Raw genomic sequence first — 23,518 nt, forward strand, 5'->3', positions numbered from 1 at the left:
CTATTCTTGTCTTTGCTGCCAAAGAAGTGCCAGCATCATGCCGGTATGAATGGATAATTGTTGTTGTGTTTACCTGGAGGAGACCTGGAGGTGCTGGTGTCAGCTACCAGGAACAATTCAGACTTTTTCATTTGCAGCGGGAAATGTTTTGCCTGTTTTTGTGACATTTCCCTTCTCATTTTCCAAACAAGTCTCAGAGTTATCCCACCTGCAAACCAAATTACATTTGCTCGCCTGAAAAAGAACTTAAATAGTTTGTATTTAATTCCAAGTATTAAACCCAGCAACATACTAAATAGATAATGGAATGCAGCTTTCTTTTACAATATCTCATAAGCCTGATTCTTTCTTATTATGTCTTTTGGCTAGTCACTTCCTGAAAACATAGGACATGCATACAGTAAATCAATTTGGTGGAACTAATTAGGTGCTACTGTAAATACATTTTAGGAGACACACCCAACCCGCTCAACTGGCCTGGATATTGCATAGGCTGGATGTATATTTCTGTCATATTTTGCTGCCAGGCTATTTTAAAGATGTATCCACGTCTTTTTGCTTTCCTTTCCATACTGAATTGCACATATTTGACCGTCATCACTGTCAATAAACCTGTAAGAGCGAACATATTTGCAGTGTTGCCATAAAGAGAGAGTAGAATCATTTGCGACGACATGTTACATGTGTGCGCCCCATATTTGATCATTTTGTAGGGGTAACCCACAGTAACACAATATTTTGCCCCCTTGCTCAATGAGTGGAAATCGGGATGCCTGGCAGCTGTGTTCATGTTGGGGCCAAGGGGCAGGTCAAGTTTAGCTCCCCTGCCTTTGTAGCCTGGAGCTAATTTAGCCCCCCTGTATTATGTACTGTATTTGTCTGCTCCCTCTCTCTCTCTCTCTCTCTCTCTCTCTCTCTCTCTCTCTGTCTCTCTCCCTCTCTCTCTCTCTCTCTCTCTCTCTCTCTCTCTCTCTCTCTCTCTCTCTCTCTCTCTCTCTCTCTCTCTCTCTCTGTCCTGCCATTGTATCAAGTTTGTTTAAACCAGTCACCCATAAACTACCCATGTTTTGGAGGTCATGGAACAGCTTTTGTCAGGTCTCACAGTCAAAACATGCTGCATGGAAAACCAACAAGATGAAGACATACGGTGGGTCGCCGGGATGTACAGTATATTAAATGATTAAATGTACTCCACTCACTCACAAAGGCTATATGCAGAAAGTACTACTCCGGTGATGATGCAAGAACCCTTTCCCCTCCTTCCCTCTTCTCCCTCACTCTTTCCTCTCTCAAAAACCCCCACCCCACCTTAAACCCCTCCTCCTGAACTGACATGGCACCCACCAGGCCGGGGACCAGGCTGGGGATTCTGAGGTGGCGCCCAGACTCAGATTATTTACAAGAGCTGTAGCGCTGCAGAGACTGTGGTATTTCTTCTTTCAAATGCCTGGGATGGAAAGGCATGTTATGAGGATCTCAGAATCTCTAAGGCCATTTACTCTCTCTAACTCTTTCTCCTCCTTTCTGTTACTCTCTCAGCCTGTTTTTTGCAGAGTTGGAAGACACGGTCAGAGTCACTGATGCAATCTCATGAGATAGTAATCACGATAACTTTGTATTAAAACACAAGACAACAGTTTCTGTTTTGAGATGAAGATGGAGCACGTCCAATGTTCGATGCTGCAAGGTATTGCAGTTTCTTGAAATTATTTTGGAATGAGATGCATTCTTGCTTCTCTGAAATATCTGTGGCTGCCACAGTTGACCACCAGTCCTCCCGAAACTCCGAGATTTGTGACAAAGCAAAATTGATCTCCAGACTCTGTGACTGCAACTGGGCAAGACACCTGAGCTAGCCTGCACAAATGCTTCTGCAAGGGGTGGCGAGTGTAGTATGGTAGTGGGGTGCAGTTAGGGTAAATTGCATGGATGCGATCCGGCATTGATGCCATGTCCCACATGCCCAGAATAGCCAGCCGTTCACGGATATCTCAGTACGCACAAACACTGTAAATTAGAGGCCTGCTGGTGGCAAAAAAGGGTTGAGAAGGGAATGGGGGAGGGAGGACACCGCGGTTGGGAGGGAGAGGGTTGATGCAATTTGAGGCTAACTGTGGGTTGGGGGTTGTTTCTGGGGAGTATTAGTGTGGAGTCAGCAGGGGTCGGGTTTGCTGTCTTGGGTATCGGCATCCGGACACCGACGCCAAAACAGCACAAACTGGAGAAACGATTAGACGAAGGGAAGAGGGGGAGAGACAGAGGACCCCGGGTGTGGGTCACGCTGTTTCACGGCTACTGTAGCCCCCTGGAGGGATGAAGACATGGCAAAAAGGGAACGGAAGGGGGGCTGGAGTATGAGACAGCAAAGAGGAAGCCTTGGCGTCAGGCGGGGGTTGGGGAGGGGTATGTTATGACATGGAAATCCCAGCCTGTTAGTCATGCTGGCCCTGTGTTGGGCTCTGAGGCCTCAAAGTCAAGCCCTGTGGCCTCCTACCTGGTGCTGATTGGAGCCAAGATACAAGGAGTGAACCTGTCACTGACTGCTGCTTGTAAAGCAACAAAATAACATGGGAAAGATTAGGTGAGAGGCAGAGGATGCTTTTGTCTCTTGCTTTCACTCATCAACCCCCAACTTTTTCCTCTTGCGTCAGCGAGAAATGAAACCCTCCTCCCCACCCTTCCCTTCACCGATGTTCTGAACTCGTGAACTTTCTGAAAGGCATGTGGTGCTTTATTTGTTCGCCACGTGAACTATTGAGGTGAGCCAGAAGCTGGAGCTTAGCTCTTCATGCCTGAAAGAGACTCCAAACGACTCTTCAGTTCAAGAGCTCATTAACCACACAAAAAGATCCAAATCTTGCCTGTCGTTCCTAATGATATGATGAATTAATACCTGATATCATTTCTGTAGATCAAACATTGTGCCGTGTGCCTCATAGTTAAATATCTCGTTCCCTGTTGACAAATATAGATTTCTGTCCTTGGTTCGGCATGTTTGAGTTTTGGTTCGGTATGTTTGAGTTTTAATAATAAACTAGAGGACCAGAATAAGCAATATTGCGGATCTCTATGGCAACCACAGGCTTTGCAAAGAAGAGAACATGGCCATCAGCGACCAGGCAGGCAGACGTTTTTAAACCTTGACATTTTTGGAGCGATACCATTACAAGTTAGTCCAGGACTTCCCATCGCCAAACCAGCCATGAAACCCACTCTCAATGTTCTTTCCACTTTTGGATACGTGTCTGTTTCCCCGCCTCCTCATCAGCCTCCTCTCCCAGACAGGTCCCACAAACACAGCCTGTCATTTTTAATAAATGCTCAAAACCAAGCACTGTTTTCTCTTCTGGTAGATCTAGAAATGACGAAGCATTAGCTGGTGGCAAAGGCTCTCTGGAGAGGCTCTTGGGTGAAAGAATGGAGCTGGAAGGAGGAGCTGGCCCCCGAGACGCCTGCAAGCCGTCGGGATACACTGGCCTGGCCACAAAAATGAGCCTCTGGCCAGTGTTGGCCGCCCCTCTGGCTTAACACAAATACACTCTCACTGACGCACACACACACTAGTGGAAAAGTGTGCCTTGAGGTGGCTGAGTAGCATGTAGAGAGGAAGAAAGATGATGGGAGAATTTGGGAATAGAGGGTCGAAGCGGAGGGTTTGAGTGTTGTAAATTCATTCATATTTCTCCCCCCTCCCCGTACGAGCACGCCAAACCTCACTGGGTGAATCAGTGTTCCTCGTAAACAAGCCGCAAGTACACAATGGCGCCTCCAACTCTGCAGAGTCAGAGTGAAAGAAATGAGAACATAAAAGAGGGTGAAAAGAGCGACAGAAGGAAGGCCTGCCAAACTTTTGACAAGATATTGAGGGGATCACACTCAGCAGAGCATTCAGACTCAAATGAAAAAAAAGGCAAATAAATAAAGAAGCTCTCATCGTGAGGCTTACAGAAGAATTGTAATTTATCCCAATCCCCATTGACCAGTTGTGTCTGTGGGTTTTTTGACGTGCATATAGGCTTTCCAAGAAACTGCAGATGTATTGGCTTGGCTATAGTCAACAACACTTTCTCATATGTAACAGGAGTCCAACTGTTTTCATGAGAGTTTGATTAAAAAGCATGAACATACGCGTGACTGTTTTGTGCATCACATGGTATCATTAGCTAATCCCAAATCAAACCTTTGGTGGCTCCCAGAGAGTCACACATTCTTTCTTACCATCATATTTTAGTCCTCAAGCTCTACCACGATGTCACAAAAAAGCAAAGCGACCCTTTTAGGACTAATGTATTCTGATTACAGGTAATTATGGCTTATTACCATTTGTGGGCGCTCATTTGCAGTATTTGTTCAGTGAACGTCTAATAGCGGGAAAGGGGCGGGAGCGTCACCCTTCCGGCTGTGGGAGAACTGTAGCGTAGCACAAATCATATCGACTCATTTTCCTCTCACCCGGAAGACGAAAGTGGAGCTAATCCAGATACATCAGCGCTAATAGCCCAAATGAATCACTTGTGAGCTCACGTTGCGGCATGTTGTCTTTTGTCGAAACAGATATGGAAAATCAAGCCATGGTCCCACGGGAGGAGCATAATTTACTTTTGTTTGAACTTTGGTTTCAAACCATCTCTTTGTTGAGAACAACGACTCTGATTAAACATCTACGTTTCTGGTTTAGTTTTATATTTATCTACAAACATCACAACAACAACATTTCTGTTACATTCCTTAGGCAAAACTTGCTTTTGTGTTCCTATGCGTCAAACATACGCACATGCTCAAATATACCTTTTCTTTTCCCCATTTCACTCTCAGTCCGTGTGTCTTTGTCGTGGTGAGTGTTGGGGCTAAGTGAGGTCAGTATTTAAATTTCAAGCTGACATGGTGATATTTACACAAGAGTTGCTTTCATTGATATTAACATATGTGAAATTTTAACATCAATCAAATTTATGAATAATTAAATATTAAATATCTGGCCTTCCAGGACTAGCTTCATTGCTTGCCCAGCTTAGCATGTGCAAGCCAAAGTCAATGTCCCTCTCGTCCAATTTACTGAAAAACTAAAACAGCCTTAAGCGTAAGTGTTAAGTGGCTTTTGGAAAGTTGAGACAGATTTCTTCCATTGACGAGAACCATGTGATATTAAAAAGCTTTATCAGGAGCAAACATCCCCTTTTAAGTCAAAGTCATTGCTGCTAACATGCCTGCGCACCAAATAACATGTCGACATAAATGACACTGTCACTTACTGGGTAATGCACCATACTGTCAAACTCCTTCCAGTCAAACCTTTTGCCGCACCAAATGTGAAGCATGAAAGGGTTGCTGTGTAGTGCCGTTCCTCTCCGTTTGTGTTGCTGTGCGATGGGAGTCTGCGGCGGCATATTTAGGTGTACGGTTTGGGACAGGAAGAGGGGAAGCGCTGAGGTTATTTGATTGCTTCATTATGGTCATATATATGGCCATATATTTATGTACACTTTGTTGTGTATGTCATTACATGTACCCCAGTGAGTGTTTGTTTGTTTGTGTGCATGTGTGTGCATGTGTGTGTCTGCGTTCGCGTTCGTGTACGTGTGTGTGTGACTGAGTAGAGAGGGCTCAGTGTTAGGACCACCCTGTGAGCTGGACTGAGTGACAGCATGGGCCTTAAGACTCATGCAGTACACACAGACACACACACTCAAGAACATACAGTACTCGAACACACACGTCAGCAAGCTCATTTTTCAACATGTTTTCTACTCTATTAATGTCTCATGACTAAATACATATAATGCTCCAAAGCAAACACGCTGTATTAAAATGAAATAAATCACTCCAGGATCAGGAGAGAACACACACTCTTTGGTATAACACTGAGCCACCCAGTAGTACCGCAGAAAATGTACCTGCTGTTTTAACCCTACCCAGAAACGGCATATTTCTCGACACCTGATTGGAAAAGACAGGCCAAATATTATCAAGCTGCTTTAGACGTAATATTTATTTTTTCTCTGTGAATTTGAGGAATAAAGTAAATCTTGTGATGATATAAAGCTAAATTGAAATTAATTGTTGCTTATTTTCTGACCATGTTGACTGTAATTTCCCATTAGTCACTCGTTTACATGTAATAAATGGCACCAGTCCAGTTATCCACCACAAGGAAATGCTAGTCTTGCTAACATTGTATATTTAGGCTCCTGGTCAGAAAGCTATAACAGGTCAGGCAGAGATGATGTCATGCTTTTATTTTTCTTCTTAGCATTTCTTATTAGTCGCTGGAATCCTGATATTATGTTGGGCAAACACTCACATTCTCCGGCGGTTTAGATATACTCATGAGGACATTGTGTAGACTAGAAGAGCACAAACCTATTGATATATAATGACATATGCAGTGTGCCATATCAACATAAAGGTTAACTTTAAGTTAAATTGTGATTGTTAACACATCGTATATGGATAGTAACTTCATTATAACATATTTTTCTCCCATAATCGGGATAATATAAATATATTTGAGACCAACAGACAAGAAGGCTGCCATCCGTATGAAAACATCCAACCTTCAATCAATTTTGTTCATCATCAATACACTTAGTAAATGCTGCAAAGAAGACAACAAGTACCAGCCTATATTAGAGAATGTGGTGAGGAAATAAATAGATCTGCTGTAATAAACAGGCCGGGCAACTGTCAATAGGGAAAGTGGAAGAGGTCATTTGTCATGCGGATTAGAGAGGCACTTCAAAGCTTCCAAAAAACCTCTCTCGCACACTCGTGCCTTCAGTTAAGCTTGCCGACCTCTGTCACTTCAGGACAACATTCTGGCTAATGTCTTATCCCCACGATGTCTTGGCTGGAAATAAAGGTTGGAAACTTCGATACACTTTTTGGAATTGTTAAAAGTCTCTGGATCCATGACCGTGACCATGACATCATTGAAGACTCACTCGCTGTCATACAAAGACCTTGGGAGTCCCAAAAATAAGCGATTATCTGGTAGTTATCAAGAGTCCATCTGTTGCAGTAATTGTGGAATACGTTGTAATACTTAAAGGACTATACGGTTCAGGTGAATCAATCCCTTTGTTTGACCTCTTCACCTCTCCTCTGTAACGTTGTCTGTTGTCAAAAGATATCTGAACTGATACAAAGTCTCAGTGCAGATAGTTTAATAATATGACTGCATAGAGGAAGTCCTAAAAATAAGACTGCTGGGAGGCAACTAATCTAGCAACTGATGAACTCAAATGAGAGGCCGGCGTTGTGAAATAAAAAGCTGATGGGAGCTTTCTTTTATTACTCTTTATCTCATACAGTAAATCCTTGCTATGGGGCAGTCCCTCTGGATCAGCCAACTCATAAAACATTAGACCTTTAAAAAAAAAAAAAAATGCACCGCAGCTTAATTATCACTGTCAAAATGTATCTTTAGGCATCTTAAGCTAGAGTTTTACATATGTTCTATTACACCTGCACGTTAGTGAAAGCTACCACTGTAGTCTTGCTTAACTTGCAGTCTTGTCTCTGGTGTTTCTCTCTTGCTGAACAGTCTGTACAGCCTGTATATACATAGTACTGTACATCGCTGTCCTTTCCATCAATGCACTTAACACCTAGTAATGAAACAGATATCTGAATACTAAAGTATTTTGAGAGATGATGATGTGTGATTGCGTCTGAAAAGAGCTTTGCAAAGCAAGGCGGGCTGTCTGCAGTAGCAGAAATGGAAGGGAGGAGAGACATTGGCTTGCGTACTGACTGGAGACATCAAAAGGGACGAAGCCAGCGCTGAGCCGAGCTCTCTCCAATGATTAGAGGCAGTGGCCCCGGTAACGTCTGGATGGGGCAATTTAAAACTAATGAGGGAAAGTAAATAGAGCCCGGGCTAACGACGCGTGTAGGTGTGGCGACGATATGTTTTCATCTGCGTCCGTATGATGACAGTCTGACTGATTGTCTTTGAGCAACAAACAACATGCATTTGCAAGTTACTGGTAATTGCGCAATATCCGACGCCTGAGCGAGAGCAGAAAGAACACGTACGTCACTGAGCACCAGGCCTTGAGTTTTCAATTCTCATGTCAGAACTTCATGTGTTATGTGGATCAGTGACGCACAGTCGAACCGGTTTCCTGTATCACATCACAGGCAAGGTCAGCCTCCTCACTGATGTCTCATCGCCGCCGGATCTCGAATTGATCTGTTTGTCGTCATATTTTACATCAAACTTGACTCACCCTGTGCTGCTGAGAGTGATTGTTTATAGTATTGTGTGTGGTACGCTCTTGAAGGATGGAGGATGGAGACGTTTAATTTTAATGAATGAGTCACGTTACTCAGATCGTTTGTCTTCTCCTCATGCTGTCGTGACCCACTCAAATAGGCGCATGCGGACCGAGGGAGACGGAAGACAAGTAAGTGGAAATGAAGTGCTGACATGGTCGCGTCAATTAACCGAGATTTTGTGAGGCTGACAACAGCCATGTGTGACATCAGCACTGGATGCATCATTGTGGGCGTTTATTAGTCACCATAAAGACATGTATATTTCAGAAATGTATCTCAACTGTGTGAAAGAAAGTGCTTCACAGGAACTTAATACTTTTCTTTGATACCAATTTATTTCTTTTACTTCAAAAGTTTCCTTTCTTTTATTTTTCAATTGTTCAGTTCTCTTCTTTGTCTTTCTTTCCCCTTGTTGTCATCATCTTTTCCATGTTCAAATCACAGCTTAAGCAAAGGCACAGACTGCATAACCAGCCATAGTTTTCTTGATAATCCAAGTGCTTGGCTTGATGATAGTGCGAAAAGCCAGCCCATCTTAACGGATGCCAGGCCCCTTTCACAATGTCAGTGTCGGCGTTGAGTTATTTCTCAATCCACCGCTCTTCCAAGATCTAATGGGCAATTATCTGTGGAGGAGAAGTTAATGGGTGTCCCATTTCACAAAGTCCCCAGTTATTTAGGTCATTGAGCGCCATTGTGTGGAAACGTGGCAGACCCATGCTAACCGCTTGACTTTTTAGATTTTCTCTATGGAATCACACACCCATTGTAAGCCAGCACCAACCACAAAACCAATGTGTGTGTGTGCATGTGTGTCAATGTGTGTCTATTGCATGTGCTAAGTGCAGTCTGAGGTATAGAATACCAGTGTGTGTGTGTGTGTGTGTGTGTGTGTGTGTGTGTGTGTGTGTGTGTGTGTGTGTGTGTGTGTGTGTGTGTGTGTGTGTGTGTGTGCGTGCGTGCGTGCGTGCGTGCGTGCGTGCGTGCGTGCGTGCGTGCGTGCGTGCGTGCGTGCGTGCGTGTGTGTAGAGACCAATGGAACGTACATAAATGCAGAAACATGATGAAAGTATACACTGACCACCCTAATACACACAAGCCCATATAAACAGACATCCCGCCTCCCACATACACCACACACACACTCACCACAGACACTTACACAAGCAGTGCCATAGACCTACCACCACATACTCAGACAACCCCCTACACACACACACACACACACACACACACACACACACACACACACACACACACACACACACAGCTAGAGACCCACAGCCACATATGCAGGCATCCCCCCATACACACACACAGAACCACCACCAACATCAACACCCACAGGCTCAGGCTTGGTGACATCATGGCGTGGATGACAGCACGTCTTCCAGCCCTATTAGTCTGATTGTAGGTGGCTCCGCCGCAGTGATTTATGGGTAAATATCCATAGTCTCTCGCTGCTGTGTTGATTTAGAAGCCATGTTTTGGTCCCTTTGGTCCCTAGACCACAAGACTTGGGAGTGGGAATCCTGTACACATAATGACATTGTAAAACTGGAGACCGTGAGACAGGGAGAGAAGACCCGCCCTGTCACTCTCTCATCATCCAGCGCTGTTGACATGTTTTGATTGGTCAGGGGCATCAGGAAGCTCGCCACAGGCATCTGTGATGCCCGCAAAAACCGTCCTTTAGTCATCTTCTGGTTTTCACCTGCTCACCTGTACATGTGTATGTGCCAATAGCTCGCTTCCCAGTCTTTCTGTTCATTTGTTTCCCTCTTGACGTATATCTGTTTGTCAGCTCTCCTTTGTCATCTGTTTTCCTTCCCTCTTTTTTCTTTTGCCTCAGAAGCGTCTGAGTTTTTAAGAGCCCCATTAATTCTGTCTATACCACCACAGTGGAAAATGGATTAGCTGAAGAAAAATAGGAAGAAAAACACACTGTTCTAATCCTACAATACGGTACATCTACATTGTCTTTGTTATTCATTATTGTTCTAAAATTATGGAGCATTTTTCTGTTTGTATTCTGTCGAAAGAAAATTAACAACTCATCTTCATGAAAACTTTGTCCGAACCGAAAACCACCTCGTGAGGTCTCTAAAGGTTTGTTGACTTTTAGAATAACTAAGTCAGGGTATAATTACACCAAGAACTGACATATATTTGATTTATTTGGCTTCCTTTTTCCACCTTCCCTTCGTTCTCCCATTGTTTTCTTTTCTTTACACCTCTCCCTCTCTTTCACCTACTCCCCCTTCCTCTTCTCTCTGCCAGCCCAGATGCGTAGGAGGCCCCCAGTTGACTGCTTTGAGCTGTTGTTTATAATTGGGTTGTGCTTTGTTACCACAGCACGCAGAATGTTGCCCTCAGTCGAAACAAATCTGCCAATCGATTCAGCAGTGAAAATGCACTGAGCATGTCGATGCAACAACTAGCAAAAAGGACAGCAGATGGCTGTAAATGTCATAAAAACTCACAGTTTGGCAAATTCACTGGCCAATTGTTGCTAGTTGGTCACAGTGGTGGACAAGATGTATCTCAAAGCTGCTGTAGTGTATTGTCTAAGTGGCTCAGTGAAAGTATACAAAGAGCTATAATTGTGTTTTATTTAAATCTATATTTGTTTACTTATACTTGGAGACACATTTGCATGTTTTTTAGTGCTGTTGTTGCTTTGCTCCTCCATCAGCAGCTATATATGTTTGTTTAGCAGGTTGGAGGAAATGATTCTACAAATGTATTGTATTTTTCAGAATGTTCACTTTCATCACTCATACTTAATATCCAACATCAGTTTTGAGATTACATATGAATGAATGAATGAAAAGTACTTTATTAATCTCCAAGGAGATATAATAAATGGCCTTTATAATAATTGTTTTTTGTAGCGTTCATATTATTACATAATTGTCTTTCGGAGGCTTTGCGGTGCATTGATTGTAACCTGAACCCAGCTGTCACAATCTCCTCCCAAAGCCTGTATAGGAAGGATACACGGAAAGGCCACCCGGAACCCGTTGAGAGCCCTTCAAGGATGCTGCTGAACGTGTGTGTGGCTAGGTGCAATTATGAGAATGGGTGCTGTGTGTGTGTGTGTGTGTGTGTGTGTGTGTGTGTGTGTGTGTGTGTGTGTGTGTGTGTGTGTGTGTGTGTGTGTGTGTGTGTGTGTGTGTGAATTTGGATCGAGTGTGTGTAATTGTGTGTGAGTTATAATTAGAAAAGCTTTTCCTGACTGACAGGTGTTGGGACAACCTGCTGTGGCCCTTAAGTGTTGCATGCTGGGTGCTCGCATCGCCTTTAGTCTCAGCTTGAGAAATTGGCAGGTGTATTTTATTTTTCGCACAAAGCAAGGGTGGATGGAGGCATGGATGGACACAAAAAGGAATTGAGGGGTGATAAAAAAAGAAAGTATGACAATGTTTCCTGTGTCTCCTTTCAGAGCAATGCCGACATATTTGACATTTCCAGCAGCTATGAGTAATGTTTCCTATACCACTCTGTGCTCAGGCTGCACAGTACTCGCTCACTGGACAATGAGGTGGCAGAGATTCGTGTGTGCCCACAGCCAGGCTCTGAAAACACACAGTGAGTCATAAGACACCATGACAACACACATACATCCACATATGTATACCCACAGAAAGTCAACCACAGCAGCTACCCACAGTCAAACTAAAGGTCGCCAGACACTAAGCACAATGTAGATTCCATGACTGAAGTGATTTATATTGACATCCTCCAGAGCTGAAGTCTGAGCGGGCGGGCCATTTCTGTAACAGGAAGCAGGATTTTCTTCCTGGTCATACTCAGTGCTCTCCACATGTGTCTAATCATCCTTTTAGACCGATATGAAAAAAATGTTAAAAAACGTCAAAATTCAAAAAAACATCCTCAATTGTGCAAAAAGGTTTTTAAGCTTGCTTGTAATAGATTTAGCTTTCGTCAAAAAGGAGTTCATATGCTAAATCGTTTAAGGAAATACCTTTACCAATAAATTCTGACGTAGCAAACGTCTAACGCACATGGTTGATCCGCTGTTTCTGCTGGCTTCTTCCTCCTGGAAATTTCTATCATTCATGCGCGAATGCTTGTCTTTGTCTCTGGAACAGGAAACATGACCAGCACTAGAAAGGTGCACTTAGTAGAGTGCAGATCTCATCTAGGTGTGTCTGCAACAACCACTGCTGTATTGTGTGGCTGAATAATCACAACCCACAATTGCCTTACTTTTTTCTAGACTGTAAGTGTATTACGCATGTGTTTCACTCGCCCTGATTCTCCTGTAGCCTACAGCGCCAACTTCTGATGCAACTACGCTGTAGCCGTCTAGCCAAGTTTATTCACCCCAAACCAGTTGATCGCCGGCGACTCGCATTTCTTTAGATGATGCCGTTTATACGCAACACAGCCTTATCAGAGTCTCTTATGTAAAGGACTGGTGACCGGTCAATATGTCCCATGTGAGTCACTCACACATGTTCACAGTGTTAATGGTAATAGGAGCTCTCTGGTTCTCGACTCTGACCCATAAATGTTACCCATGCTGCACTTGGCATGATCTTTTTGATTGCAGGAAAAGACAATTATGTTTCTATCTACAATCACTATGTCTGATTATTGACATGTTGAAGTGACTGAACATTCACACGCTTGCAGTATCACTTTGTTGCTTGACGGTGTGGTAGAAAACGTTTATGTTTGTAAGAGATCATCGCTATATATTTAAACTTTGACAGAGTGGAATCTTTCTCTAAAACCAATTTTGGTTTTCAACCACTGTATGTTGATGACTAGCTGCTGTTCTCGGTTAAACAAAGATATCACTCATAGCACCCTTGTTCCTGCTACATTTGTTCCTGTTCATTTTATATGAATACCATTTATAGCTTTCTCTAACTGCAACAGTGGAGAGGAAATGCAATTAGTGAGTATGTTTACACACACACACACACACACACACACACACACACACACACACACACACACACACACACACAATGGCTACTTTGAGCTTAGGACACCTGTATACATCAAAGCGAACAATTGGCAGAAGGGATGTGGGCTCAAACTGATAATTAGCTAATTGTTTATTTACAGCTGACTAGATTCTGAACAGAATTGGAGTACACGGCTATAGTCTCAATGTTCCTGTTTTAATGACTGCAAAGCGCATACCCACCCAAACACAATATTTCTTTTGAAAGGAAGAAAAGTGACAGGGTCTATAATAAATGTGTGTTCAGAAATTCTTTAAATGCTTGTACATTTTAAGTATTACAACAAATCCTGCAAGTGTGCTGGTTCTCCGGCTTAAGCGCTCCAGGCTGTTCGGGGTCCCAGAGTGAAAACCAGGAAGTGCACCTGCTTCCTGAGGTCCCCTCCTCTCCATCCACCCCTGTGTCTCATCTGTACAACTTTTCACTTCCTGTAAACCTTTCCTCCTCCCTGCCGATCGTTCTCTTCAAGCTACTGTGTCTATAATGAGCCCCTCCAGCCCCCCGCCTCCCACTGCCACCTATTCTCTCACTTTCTCCCCCTCCTCTCCTGTCCTCCCCTTCTCACTGTGTGCAGAATTGGAGAAGCTTATCGCCTAGCAACCACAATTAAAGTACAACAAGTCAGTGGCAGTAGCAGCCTCCGTCGGAGTAAGCTTCACAAACCTTCGTGTGACCAACGGCTTTAGACAGAAAAAAAGCGGAACATAGAAAGAATTTGACAGTGAGGGACCACGGCGCTAAAGAGTGGAAGTTGGACAGGTAAACAGCAATTAAAGCCACCACTGGAACACCAGAGGGAGGATTTTGGGTTTCTCATTTGAAAGAGAGAAAAAGAAATCAAGGGAGAGTGGAGTAGCGTTCTCCGACTGGGTTGACTGGGCTGGACTCGACAGGTATGCGTGTGAGTGCTGGAATGAATGGACACTAAGTGAAGGTATTCTGCAGATTTGATAGTGTTTCTGTGTGCTTGCTCATTGGTCAGTATTTGAAGAGACATATGTTAAGATATGTTATGCATTAGAGGCATTTGGCAAGAATACAACATATATGCATGACATACAGCGCTGAGGGAATCCAAAGTTTGTACCTGTTGTTAACATATTCATTCACACATCTGTTCCATAAGCACACGAAGGAAGGCGTGAATTGAAGCCTGTGGGTAAAACTGTAATCTGATGAATGACTAATTGCTTTGTATGTATCTATTAATATAGAGCCATATGATCCCTTCCATATGGTCTTTTTTTGCATGATTTTAAAAATAGTTTCTAAATGATGTGTACACCAATTTTTATAATTGATGTGCACATTACCTAATTAATTAGCTGACTTTACACATCACATATAGTACATGTACTGAATCAGGTAATTGTCTCCTATACATATCTCACTATCATTAGCATAATTGACGACGCTGTTGAGAGTACTAATAGTTGACAGGTGTGCCGTCTCCTGCTATCATTGGCATGGAAACATGTTTTTTTTTGGCTCAGGAGGATTTAAGGACTGTGAGTATCGACTGGTAAAAGATGCACAGTGAAGGAAATGTTTTATTCGAGCTGAGCTTGAACGTAAGCTGTTCCTCCTGATTTGACATTATGCTCTCATTTTTGTATGAATGTCCGTGATGCTTTCTGTGTACATGTGGTCAGGTGTGAGGGGATACAGGTTGCAGGAATACCGTGAAGCAAGTTTGTAGGAGGCTTGTATGCAAATGGGGAGAAATGTGTCTGATGGTTTTCTCAGCATTTCAATTGAAGCTTGATTCCATAACTTTACATACTGTATACTTCTGTTTTGACAGAGGATATTGTGACACACTGTCACGTGGAGAATGCTTCTTATATTTGTTTGTTTGGCCATTAGTGTTCATACTGGTCAAATATTCCAGGTTCTTCATATTTAATGGATGTAGTCATGCTTTTACACATTAATACAGCACAATTCTGAATATAATTCCACGTTTTGAAGGCGAGCATTTTATATGACGGGTAACGAAGTAATTGCTTGAAAATTGCATGTATTTCCATAACATTGGTATTCTTGTAAAGTGAACAATTTAGAGAGAGTTTCTGCCTAAAATATTTAGTCACACCTAGCTTATTCATGTTTTAGTTATGTTGCATTACTTCAGCCTGAAAGGTGGCTCTCAAATAGTGCTCCTTCACCCCCCTCCAGAGACCTGTATTTCAAATGAAGGACACCCACCTGCACTCATCCCCACGGCAGAGTGGCACTGCCTTAGGGCACGGTGGGGGGGGGTGGGGAGGTGAAAGGTCAGTGACTCTGTATGGCCTATCCTGTCCCCACCAGGAGGATGACGCTCATACGCCGACTTAAACGCACAGAGATGTCAATCGCTGGCCAAAATGTCACCGCGCTGCACACATAAAAGCCTGCACGCACACACACACACATGCACAGAGGAACACAAACACACACACACACACACACACGCACACACACACACGCACACACACACACACACACACACACACACACACACACACAGAGGAACGTCAGAGAGGAGTCACTTGCTGGTCAAAATGTCATTGCACTGCTCACATACAAGTGCACACACATTCACACACACACTCAGAGCATCGGTTTTCTCTGATGTTTAGTTTTAGATTCAAAGGGAGGGCATGCTTCCTCTTTTCTTTTTTTGAGGATCCACTCACTGTACTGCACTTAAACACTTAATTGGAGAGTCATAGAAAAGGAGCTTCACCAAAGTCACTCGCAGATGTCCATTACTGACTCAACTGACACAAGACACACCACTTTCCCCCCTGTGATAGGACATATGGTGAGAACATGCTGCCTGCACCCAAGCCCTCAAGTAACAGTTACCACCGTTGGAATTGCAGGTTATGTGACGCCATGTGGCACATTTTCCATGCACAACTATTACAAAAGGGTGGAAAAGATGGATGGGCGCCATTTTGAAACATGGTCTTCGGTTCTCTGAATACATTCATGGCTTTACCACCTCACAAAGGGTTTTGGTTTCGAACTTGACCGAGCTGGGTACTTCTCTGATTAGCAACCTGTCCACTGTGTGCTCTGCCACTGGCCCAATGTATGCTGGGACCATCTTCGTTCAGCAAATTAGGAATTTTGGAGTCAGAAAACATTCTTGAGAAGGTTGATGTGAGCCTTGAAACCACATTGTATTGTATTGTATTTTTGTCATAACAGGAATATGAATTAGCTTCCTTGCCAAAGGAGAAAATGCAAAACAGCAACCGAATTTCACTCCAAGAATGCCTCCAGCCCAAGACCAGTTATGTGTGCGCGTATGTGTTGAGTGTCTCATGTGTGCGCTACTGCCTGTCCCAGCACGTGTCACCACTGAGGGCTATACACCTCCAGAAGAAGCGAACAGCAGGGGTACTACGTGTGTGTCTGTGTATAGGTGTGTGTTTTTGTGTCAGTGGGTGTTCTGTGCATGTGGGCCTAATAAGTCGGCTCTGCCGGAGGGATGTATTCAAACGGCCCCTGTTGAGCAGAGCTGGCGGGAGGCATTATTTCTGCATCTGGTGTTTCTAAACTCGGTTGTCTTCTTCATCAGGGAGATGGCTTATAAACTTCCTGAAGTCTTTTGCCTCGTCTCACATTCAAATATACCTGCACCTGCGCTTGAACACCACATTTTGATAAATGCACGTAAATAAGATAAATCCACTGGATGTGTGTTTGTAGTTGTACCGAGGCAGTTAATATTTGTTTAACTGGAGACAAAGTCATTACCCATGTAATTGGCTCTCACAGGGTTGATTGGTGTTGCCAGATTAGTGGAAGGGTTGAGACGTGCATTGCTGTCGGTCATCGTAATAAACTAAACTCAATTTAGGGGGACAACGAATATCTCTGTCTATGTTTTTGTGTAATTGGATTGTCTTTTAGCTTAATTTACTTGCTGATTATTTGATTGAGGCCAGTACAATTTAGCAGATCCTGAACTAAATGTTTTTTACAAGCTTTTTTTCAGAACAGCCTTGAGCACATATGAATATAACTAAATACAATGGGAATTGCCTCTGACCTTGCCATGGTTTTGCAGCATGCTTTATATAAGATCTAAGATAGTAGACGCAAAACCGATGAGCAGGGAGCTCTGGGTAACATGAAGTGAAGCCGAACATCGTTCATTTGCGCATACTATCCAAATTGCAACGATACAATTTCCCCCTTAAGAACGGAGAATCACAATGGTTCTGTCTTGGCTGGTGATTGTAATGTCTGTTTTTCTTATCTTATTTCCAGAGTCTGGGCTCCGCTGACCGAAAGGAGAATCAGCGCAAGAAGTAAGTCCCCTCCGTTCACCTGCCTGTGGATCCCTCCGTCCATCCTTGCATTCCTCTATTGAAAACAGAAAAAGAGGCCAAAGACTTGGAGATAGTTAAAAAAACAAAGGCTCTCACAGACTTTATGTAATCCCAATGGTTGTTGCCACTGTCATCTCTTGGTATTTGTGTCTTGTTGAACAACTTATTTTTTGTTTCCTCATTACTTCAATATAAGTATTCGTATACTGAATTTGAGTTGTATAGGACATATGGTGTGAAAATAGAACACATTAGCACAACGGATTGGGTCAGATATGTCATTGTGTTCAATAAAAGACAAATTTTAATTAGTTTTTCACAACCCGAAGAATTTGACCTGATTCCTCTGTGCTAGTGTGTGTGTGTGTGTGTGTGTTTGTGTGTGTGTGTGTGTGTGTGTGTGTGTTTGGTTGAAAAGTAAGTTAAGTGTGTGTAATGCTGCATTGACATAGAATTAGGCAGACGGAAAACCGGATTCCATTTTAGTAGACGAGAGCCGGATGGTGAAATTAGGCGAGGTCAGCAGAGAATACCGGCGATGGAAACAGTCAAGCGCATTGCTGTATGAAGTCAACTTTTTGCTATGCTCCGTGGACGTTTATATGAAAGGAGTTGTATTTAACATTATGAACACTGATGGAGCAGTTATTGCTATTTAAAGATATAGTAGAGAACCCCTACCTGAGCAGAGAAGTCACTCTCCATCTGTGTGTGTTGTTATCAGAGCTTCTCCTTACGTTGTTTACATTGCTGGGCGGCCGGGCGTTCTTTTAGTGCACGTTAGCGTGCCCCACTTCCTGTCAGCACTTTGCCCCGTAGCACTCATAGCTCTTATACCTGCCTCCAATGATTCAAAAAGGGAAATCATCTGATATGAAGTTCAGTTGTCTTGTGCTTTTCCAGAAACTGATAGCGTCTGTTACGTGATAGCTTGCCGATGACATAATCATTGTGATTAACACTGTAGGACCTATTTCCCATGAGACAACTGTAAATTACTCAGCCTAGGATCTTTACTGCTATCAACAAAATAAGAGAAGAGAGAGGTCAATTGTATGAAGAAAAAAAAAAAGAAACATTCACTTTTATTAATCCCCTTGGGGAAATTCGTCTCTGCGTTTGACCCATCCTTGATTAAGGTATGTATATAGATAAATTGTGTGTGTTTTACAATAAATACAGCATACAACAACATTTGTGCTTTCTGACACACTCAATGTTGAAGAAAAAGTTTGACCTTTATTTCCCCAGTTTCATATTTTATTATAGTTAAGTGAGAAGCTACTCTGTTAGATTTGCCCATTACTACGGACTCTGTATGAACAAATGTACCACTGTTGGAAAAACAAGCTCTCAATCACTTAGTGACTATTGGCTTTGGTAATTGGCCTTGGGTACAGGCATTCTCTTGAGTAAAATATTGCTTTTAGCTGCCTGGTTCAACTATCAATGCGTGCGTGGTTTCATAGCAACTTTTGTTTCCCAAGAGTGAAACTCAATGGTTGGCCTTTGTCTTTCTTCCATGTTGTGTGTTTGAAGCTAAACTCCTATATGTCTATATATATATATATATATATATATATATATATATATATATATATATATATATATATATATATATATATATATATATATATATATATATATACACACATATAGACACACACACACACACACACACACTATACCTAGGGATGGATATATATATGCTGTGCCAGGTCACACAGTGTGCCAGAAAGGGAAACATCTGTTGCCAGGAGACAAGACTAGTATAGCTAGAGCGGGATGTCATGTAACAGAAGTCTTCCCTGAAGAAAGGGAGGAAGGGAGGGAAAGTGTTCAACTCTATCTGTATAGTGTGAAACTAAACATGTATTAATGCCTGCCGAAATAGCTGAATAAGCATAAATGAACAGATACACCAGGCAAAAGTTTTAAAAAAATGTCATAATTGCTGAGGACTAAGTGACATAACATACATTTGTATACAATATACATGTCTTCCATAACAGAAAAGAAAAGTGTGTGTGTGTGTGTGTGTGTAATATATATATATATATATATATATATATATATATATATATATATATATATATATATATATATATATATATATATATATAAAATCAAAATGGATTGTATGGTCAGTCCTTTTGTACAGCTCAGTACAGATAAATTATCATATGTTGCTGTCCTACAAAGTGTAGGAACGTATATATTGTATATTGGCCATCTTTCATTCATTCATTCTCGTACCGTTAGCATGTCAACAATTTAAGCTTTTCTATTCCTATACCTACGGATGGAATATTGCTCAATATTCCAAGTGCACCTATTTTTATATCTTCACGCACACCAAACTCAAAGGAATTCCTCCTTAAAGCAACCAGAAAATAACTTCATAACTCAATAATTATAACAATGGTACAGAACCAAGAGGCAGTAACTCTACTTCCCTTTACCTTTTAAAATTGTGACGTGCTGACTGCTCATGAAAGCCTGTGTTTTATAGGAAAACAAAAGTGTCTCTCCTACTTATGTAGCGTGCAGAGTGTACAGGAGAGATGGAATAATGGACGGATGGGGGTTGCTTTTTGCTTTTCATGGAGCAAGAGATTTAGGCATGTCAGGGAAAAGAAAACTTGATTAGACTAATTTATTTACGGGAGCAAGCCATGTAATTGTTCTCATATGGGAGTGACGTACTGTAGGTGTGTGTGTGTGTGTGTGTGTGTGTGTGTGTGTTTGTGCGCGCGCGTGCATGTGTGTGTGTGTGTGCAGAGAGATGGGGGTTGCTTTTTGCTTTTCATGGAGCAGGTTCATGTTCATGTTCTTTGTGCTTAACTTATTGTTTGGATAATGACACTATAATCAAGTTCAGTGTTATGTCTCAGTTCCACAGTCAACTAGCGAGACGCTAGTTTCTGGCAAACAACACAGGAATAAAACATGACACATGTTGCATATCCTCCATTGGGTGAAATATTAAGGAGTTTCCTTCAGTGGACCTGCAGAGACAGATGAAGACAAATAACTTTCCCAGCACTTAATAGAAAATATGGACACTTGAAATACAACTTTTGATTAAAAAAAAAGAATCAGTAGCGTTGCGCAACCTGTAGCCTTACATATCACATTCACACAAGAACAGGCGTCTTTGCAAAGAGGTACACATGTTGCCGTCATCTTCAACAATCAACATTTAGATGACACAACTGTCCTTTTTTAAAATGTAAGTGATCAATAACATATAAGACGGGATAACTGTTAGACAAACTCAATCCCTCTCCCTCTTTTCATCTGAAGACCCAGCTGATGTTTTACGGCCATGATCCCCACAGTTCAAGGACTTACCTCCCAGCAGTCGATGCTTGTTGCCGTGGTTACAGGTGACACAGCAGCAGTTAATTCATAGCTACATGGGGCATTTCTTTCAGCGTACAGTACATAAAGTCCTGAATGGGGCTGAACAAACACAGCGTCTCATGTCTCAGATCAGAGGAAAAGAAGAACAAATCGGTCGGCCAATGGGCGACATCTTCTCTCCCAAACAAAGGTGCACACATGCCGATGAGCATGCGTTTTGCATCACAAATAAGCCGAGAGCAGAAAGTACCAAACAGAGAAAAGAGAGTGCATATACAGAGACACATTACTCTATCTTAGTCTTTGTTACCAGCCGGGAGGCCACGCACGATTCAAGGGCGTGCCAAGGATCACAGGTTGAGTTATAAAAACAAGTGTACTCCTTACACAGTGGTCTATATATTGAGTTTGCGGTTGTGTAGTGCTGTTGTAAGAATTATTATTCCCCTTATAGTGGACTTAAAGTATCCCTCAAGGCATCGTGAAGTGTTGTGCAAAACCAATGGTTGCTAACTGAGCCGTATATACCATCAGGCATTGTGCTGAAGGAGAAATGCCTCTCGGACAAGAGTTATATTTTGAATGCGATTGAAGGAAAAGGCCTCTGCAGGCTGCATCTCCAAACACCGACCAGTAAAACACTTTTGAAAGACCTTTGTAACTGGCATCTTGAAGCTGTAAACTTCATTGAGGCTCGCCCTACTAACAAGACATCGTTTGACCAGCTGTGTCAGGACGAAGTGCATCAAAGGTTGCTGTTGGACACAGATGTACACTGGGTCTATGGAAGCCCATTTTTGCAAAATCAGTAGTGCTGGCTTTTTTTTTCACCAAATAACAGGAAGAAGAAGAAAGAAAAAAAGCCAGCATCACTGAAATGCATGCTATTTTATTTATTTGACTTTCTTATCTCATAATTATGACTTTATAACTCATATTTTTGACTTCTACTTGCATAGGTTGCTTAATAATAAAGTAATTCTTACAAGATCACAACCGACCACTGTGCAAGCAGCAGACAATCAGAATACCGAGCAGACACATTCACTCTCAAACAAGAGGATACACATCCCTGAATCAGATGTCATGCAGTGCAAAGACATTCAAAGGCTTTTTTATAACACAGAGTTGAAAAAATGTCTAAAGGTTAGCTACAACAATGTCCAGTGTGATTAAAGAGTCTAGTGGCACTGTGCGTGATACTTTTAACGCTGGGTTTATCTGGTTTGTGAAATCGCTCCAGGAGGAAATTTTAAATCCCGACTTCCTGATGGTCACGAATGCTTATGAAAGGATGTTTGCGCGATGGATATTTCCAGCGTTAAGGACTTGGAATTACCTCGACTGTGAAGATGAGATTGCGGCCCTTAAGCCCAATTAAATGAACACATATTTCCAGGGAAACAGATACAATATTTTTTGGATAGTCAATGGTCAGGTTGTTGCTCCCAGACTGACCAGACACACTTTAACAGTCAATCTCCCATTCAACCTTTTGGTCATTTGAATGGATTCAATAAGGATGGCCCTCCAAGCAGACTGGTGGGGAACCATTGCTCTATCTCATCCGCAGACGAACAATCCGAGGCAAATTCTGGCAGAAAGATATTACGGAATGAGGGTTCCCGCTGTCTGACCTACGTGAAACACATTCCTTCATTTTCCAGCCTTTTTTCTTTTCACCTCATTTTTTTTTCACAGGGTTTTGAAATCCCAGTGTAAATACATATTGAGGATTATTTACAATAGTGGTATTGGTGGTGGGAGAGGGAGCTAACTCAGCGGGCCATAAGAGACTGCCGCTGGCTGAGTTTGTGACTATTTGTACAGTTCATCTGGTGTGTATGTGCACACACATGTCCTCAACAGCAAAGTTTGTTCGTACCCAAACTGTTGATCCAGTGTGCATTTCACAAATATGAAGAGTCTATAAACGTGTGATTATTATTAACATTTAGCTCTCTTTGTCTGTGTGTGTGTGTGTGTGTGTGTGTGTGTGTGTGTGTGTGTGTGTGTGTGTGTGTGTGTGTGTGTGTGTGTGTATGTGTGTGTGTGTGTGTGTGTGTGTGTGTCTGTGTCTGTGTGTCTGTGTGCGGTATGTGTGTGCTTATTTGATGTGGTTTGGCTGCAGCAATGTTGGGTTGTTTGAGAACTCCCCAAGAGCAAGCTGCCAGGCCAAAGAACCGAGCGGGCAGAGACAGCCATTGTTTTGGTAAGGCATCCTGGCCATGATTTTGTGTGTGTGTGTGTGTGTGTGTGTGTGTGAGAGAGAGAGACAGAGCGAGAGACAGAGAGAGAAAGAAAGAGAGAGAGTTCTCGCTCTCTCTCCTAAAGAGAGAGAGACGCAAAAGGGAGAAAGCAAGCTTAATTTGGACTACTTGCTATGCTCATTGCCACTCTAGCAGCGCATAGCCTTTTCCATTCTGGCTTTAGATACAAGAACATGCGTGCACACATACACACACACACACACATACACACACACACACACGGAACAACGTAATACACAAACACTCCATCCTCACAACCGCATTACCT

The 23,518-nt window shown here is 42.5% G+C and overlaps 1 protein-coding gene across 8 annotated transcripts in view; it reads left to right on the forward strand.

Moving 5' to 3' along the window:
• The window catches only part of ankfn1b (ankyrin repeat and fibronectin type III domain containing 1b), a 117,785-nt gene that overhangs the window by 51,494 nt on the left and 42,773 nt on the right, over window positions 1-23,518 (forward strand). For 6 of the 8 annotated variants that reach the window (XM_068583146.1, XM_068583145.1, XM_068583147.1 and 3 more), the window contains one exon: window positions 17,553-17,593. In XM_068583146.1, the coding sequence (XP_068439247.1) occupies window positions 17,553-17,593 (41 nt within the window). Of the gene's footprint in view, window positions 1-13,903; window positions 14,043-17,552; window positions 17,594-23,518 lie in introns of those variants that run through there. The other 2 variants (XM_068583149.1, XM_068583150.1) reach the window with 2 other exon arrangements.

Source organism: Clinocottus analis, unplaced genomic scaffold (assembly GCF_023055335.1).
Source record: "Clinocottus analis isolate CAN_PGR_092001 unplaced genomic scaffold, fCliAna1.0.p SCAF_19, whole genome shotgun sequence".
Classification (NCBI taxonomy): domain Eukaryota; kingdom Metazoa; phylum Chordata; class Actinopteri; order Perciformes; family Cottidae; genus Clinocottus; species Clinocottus analis.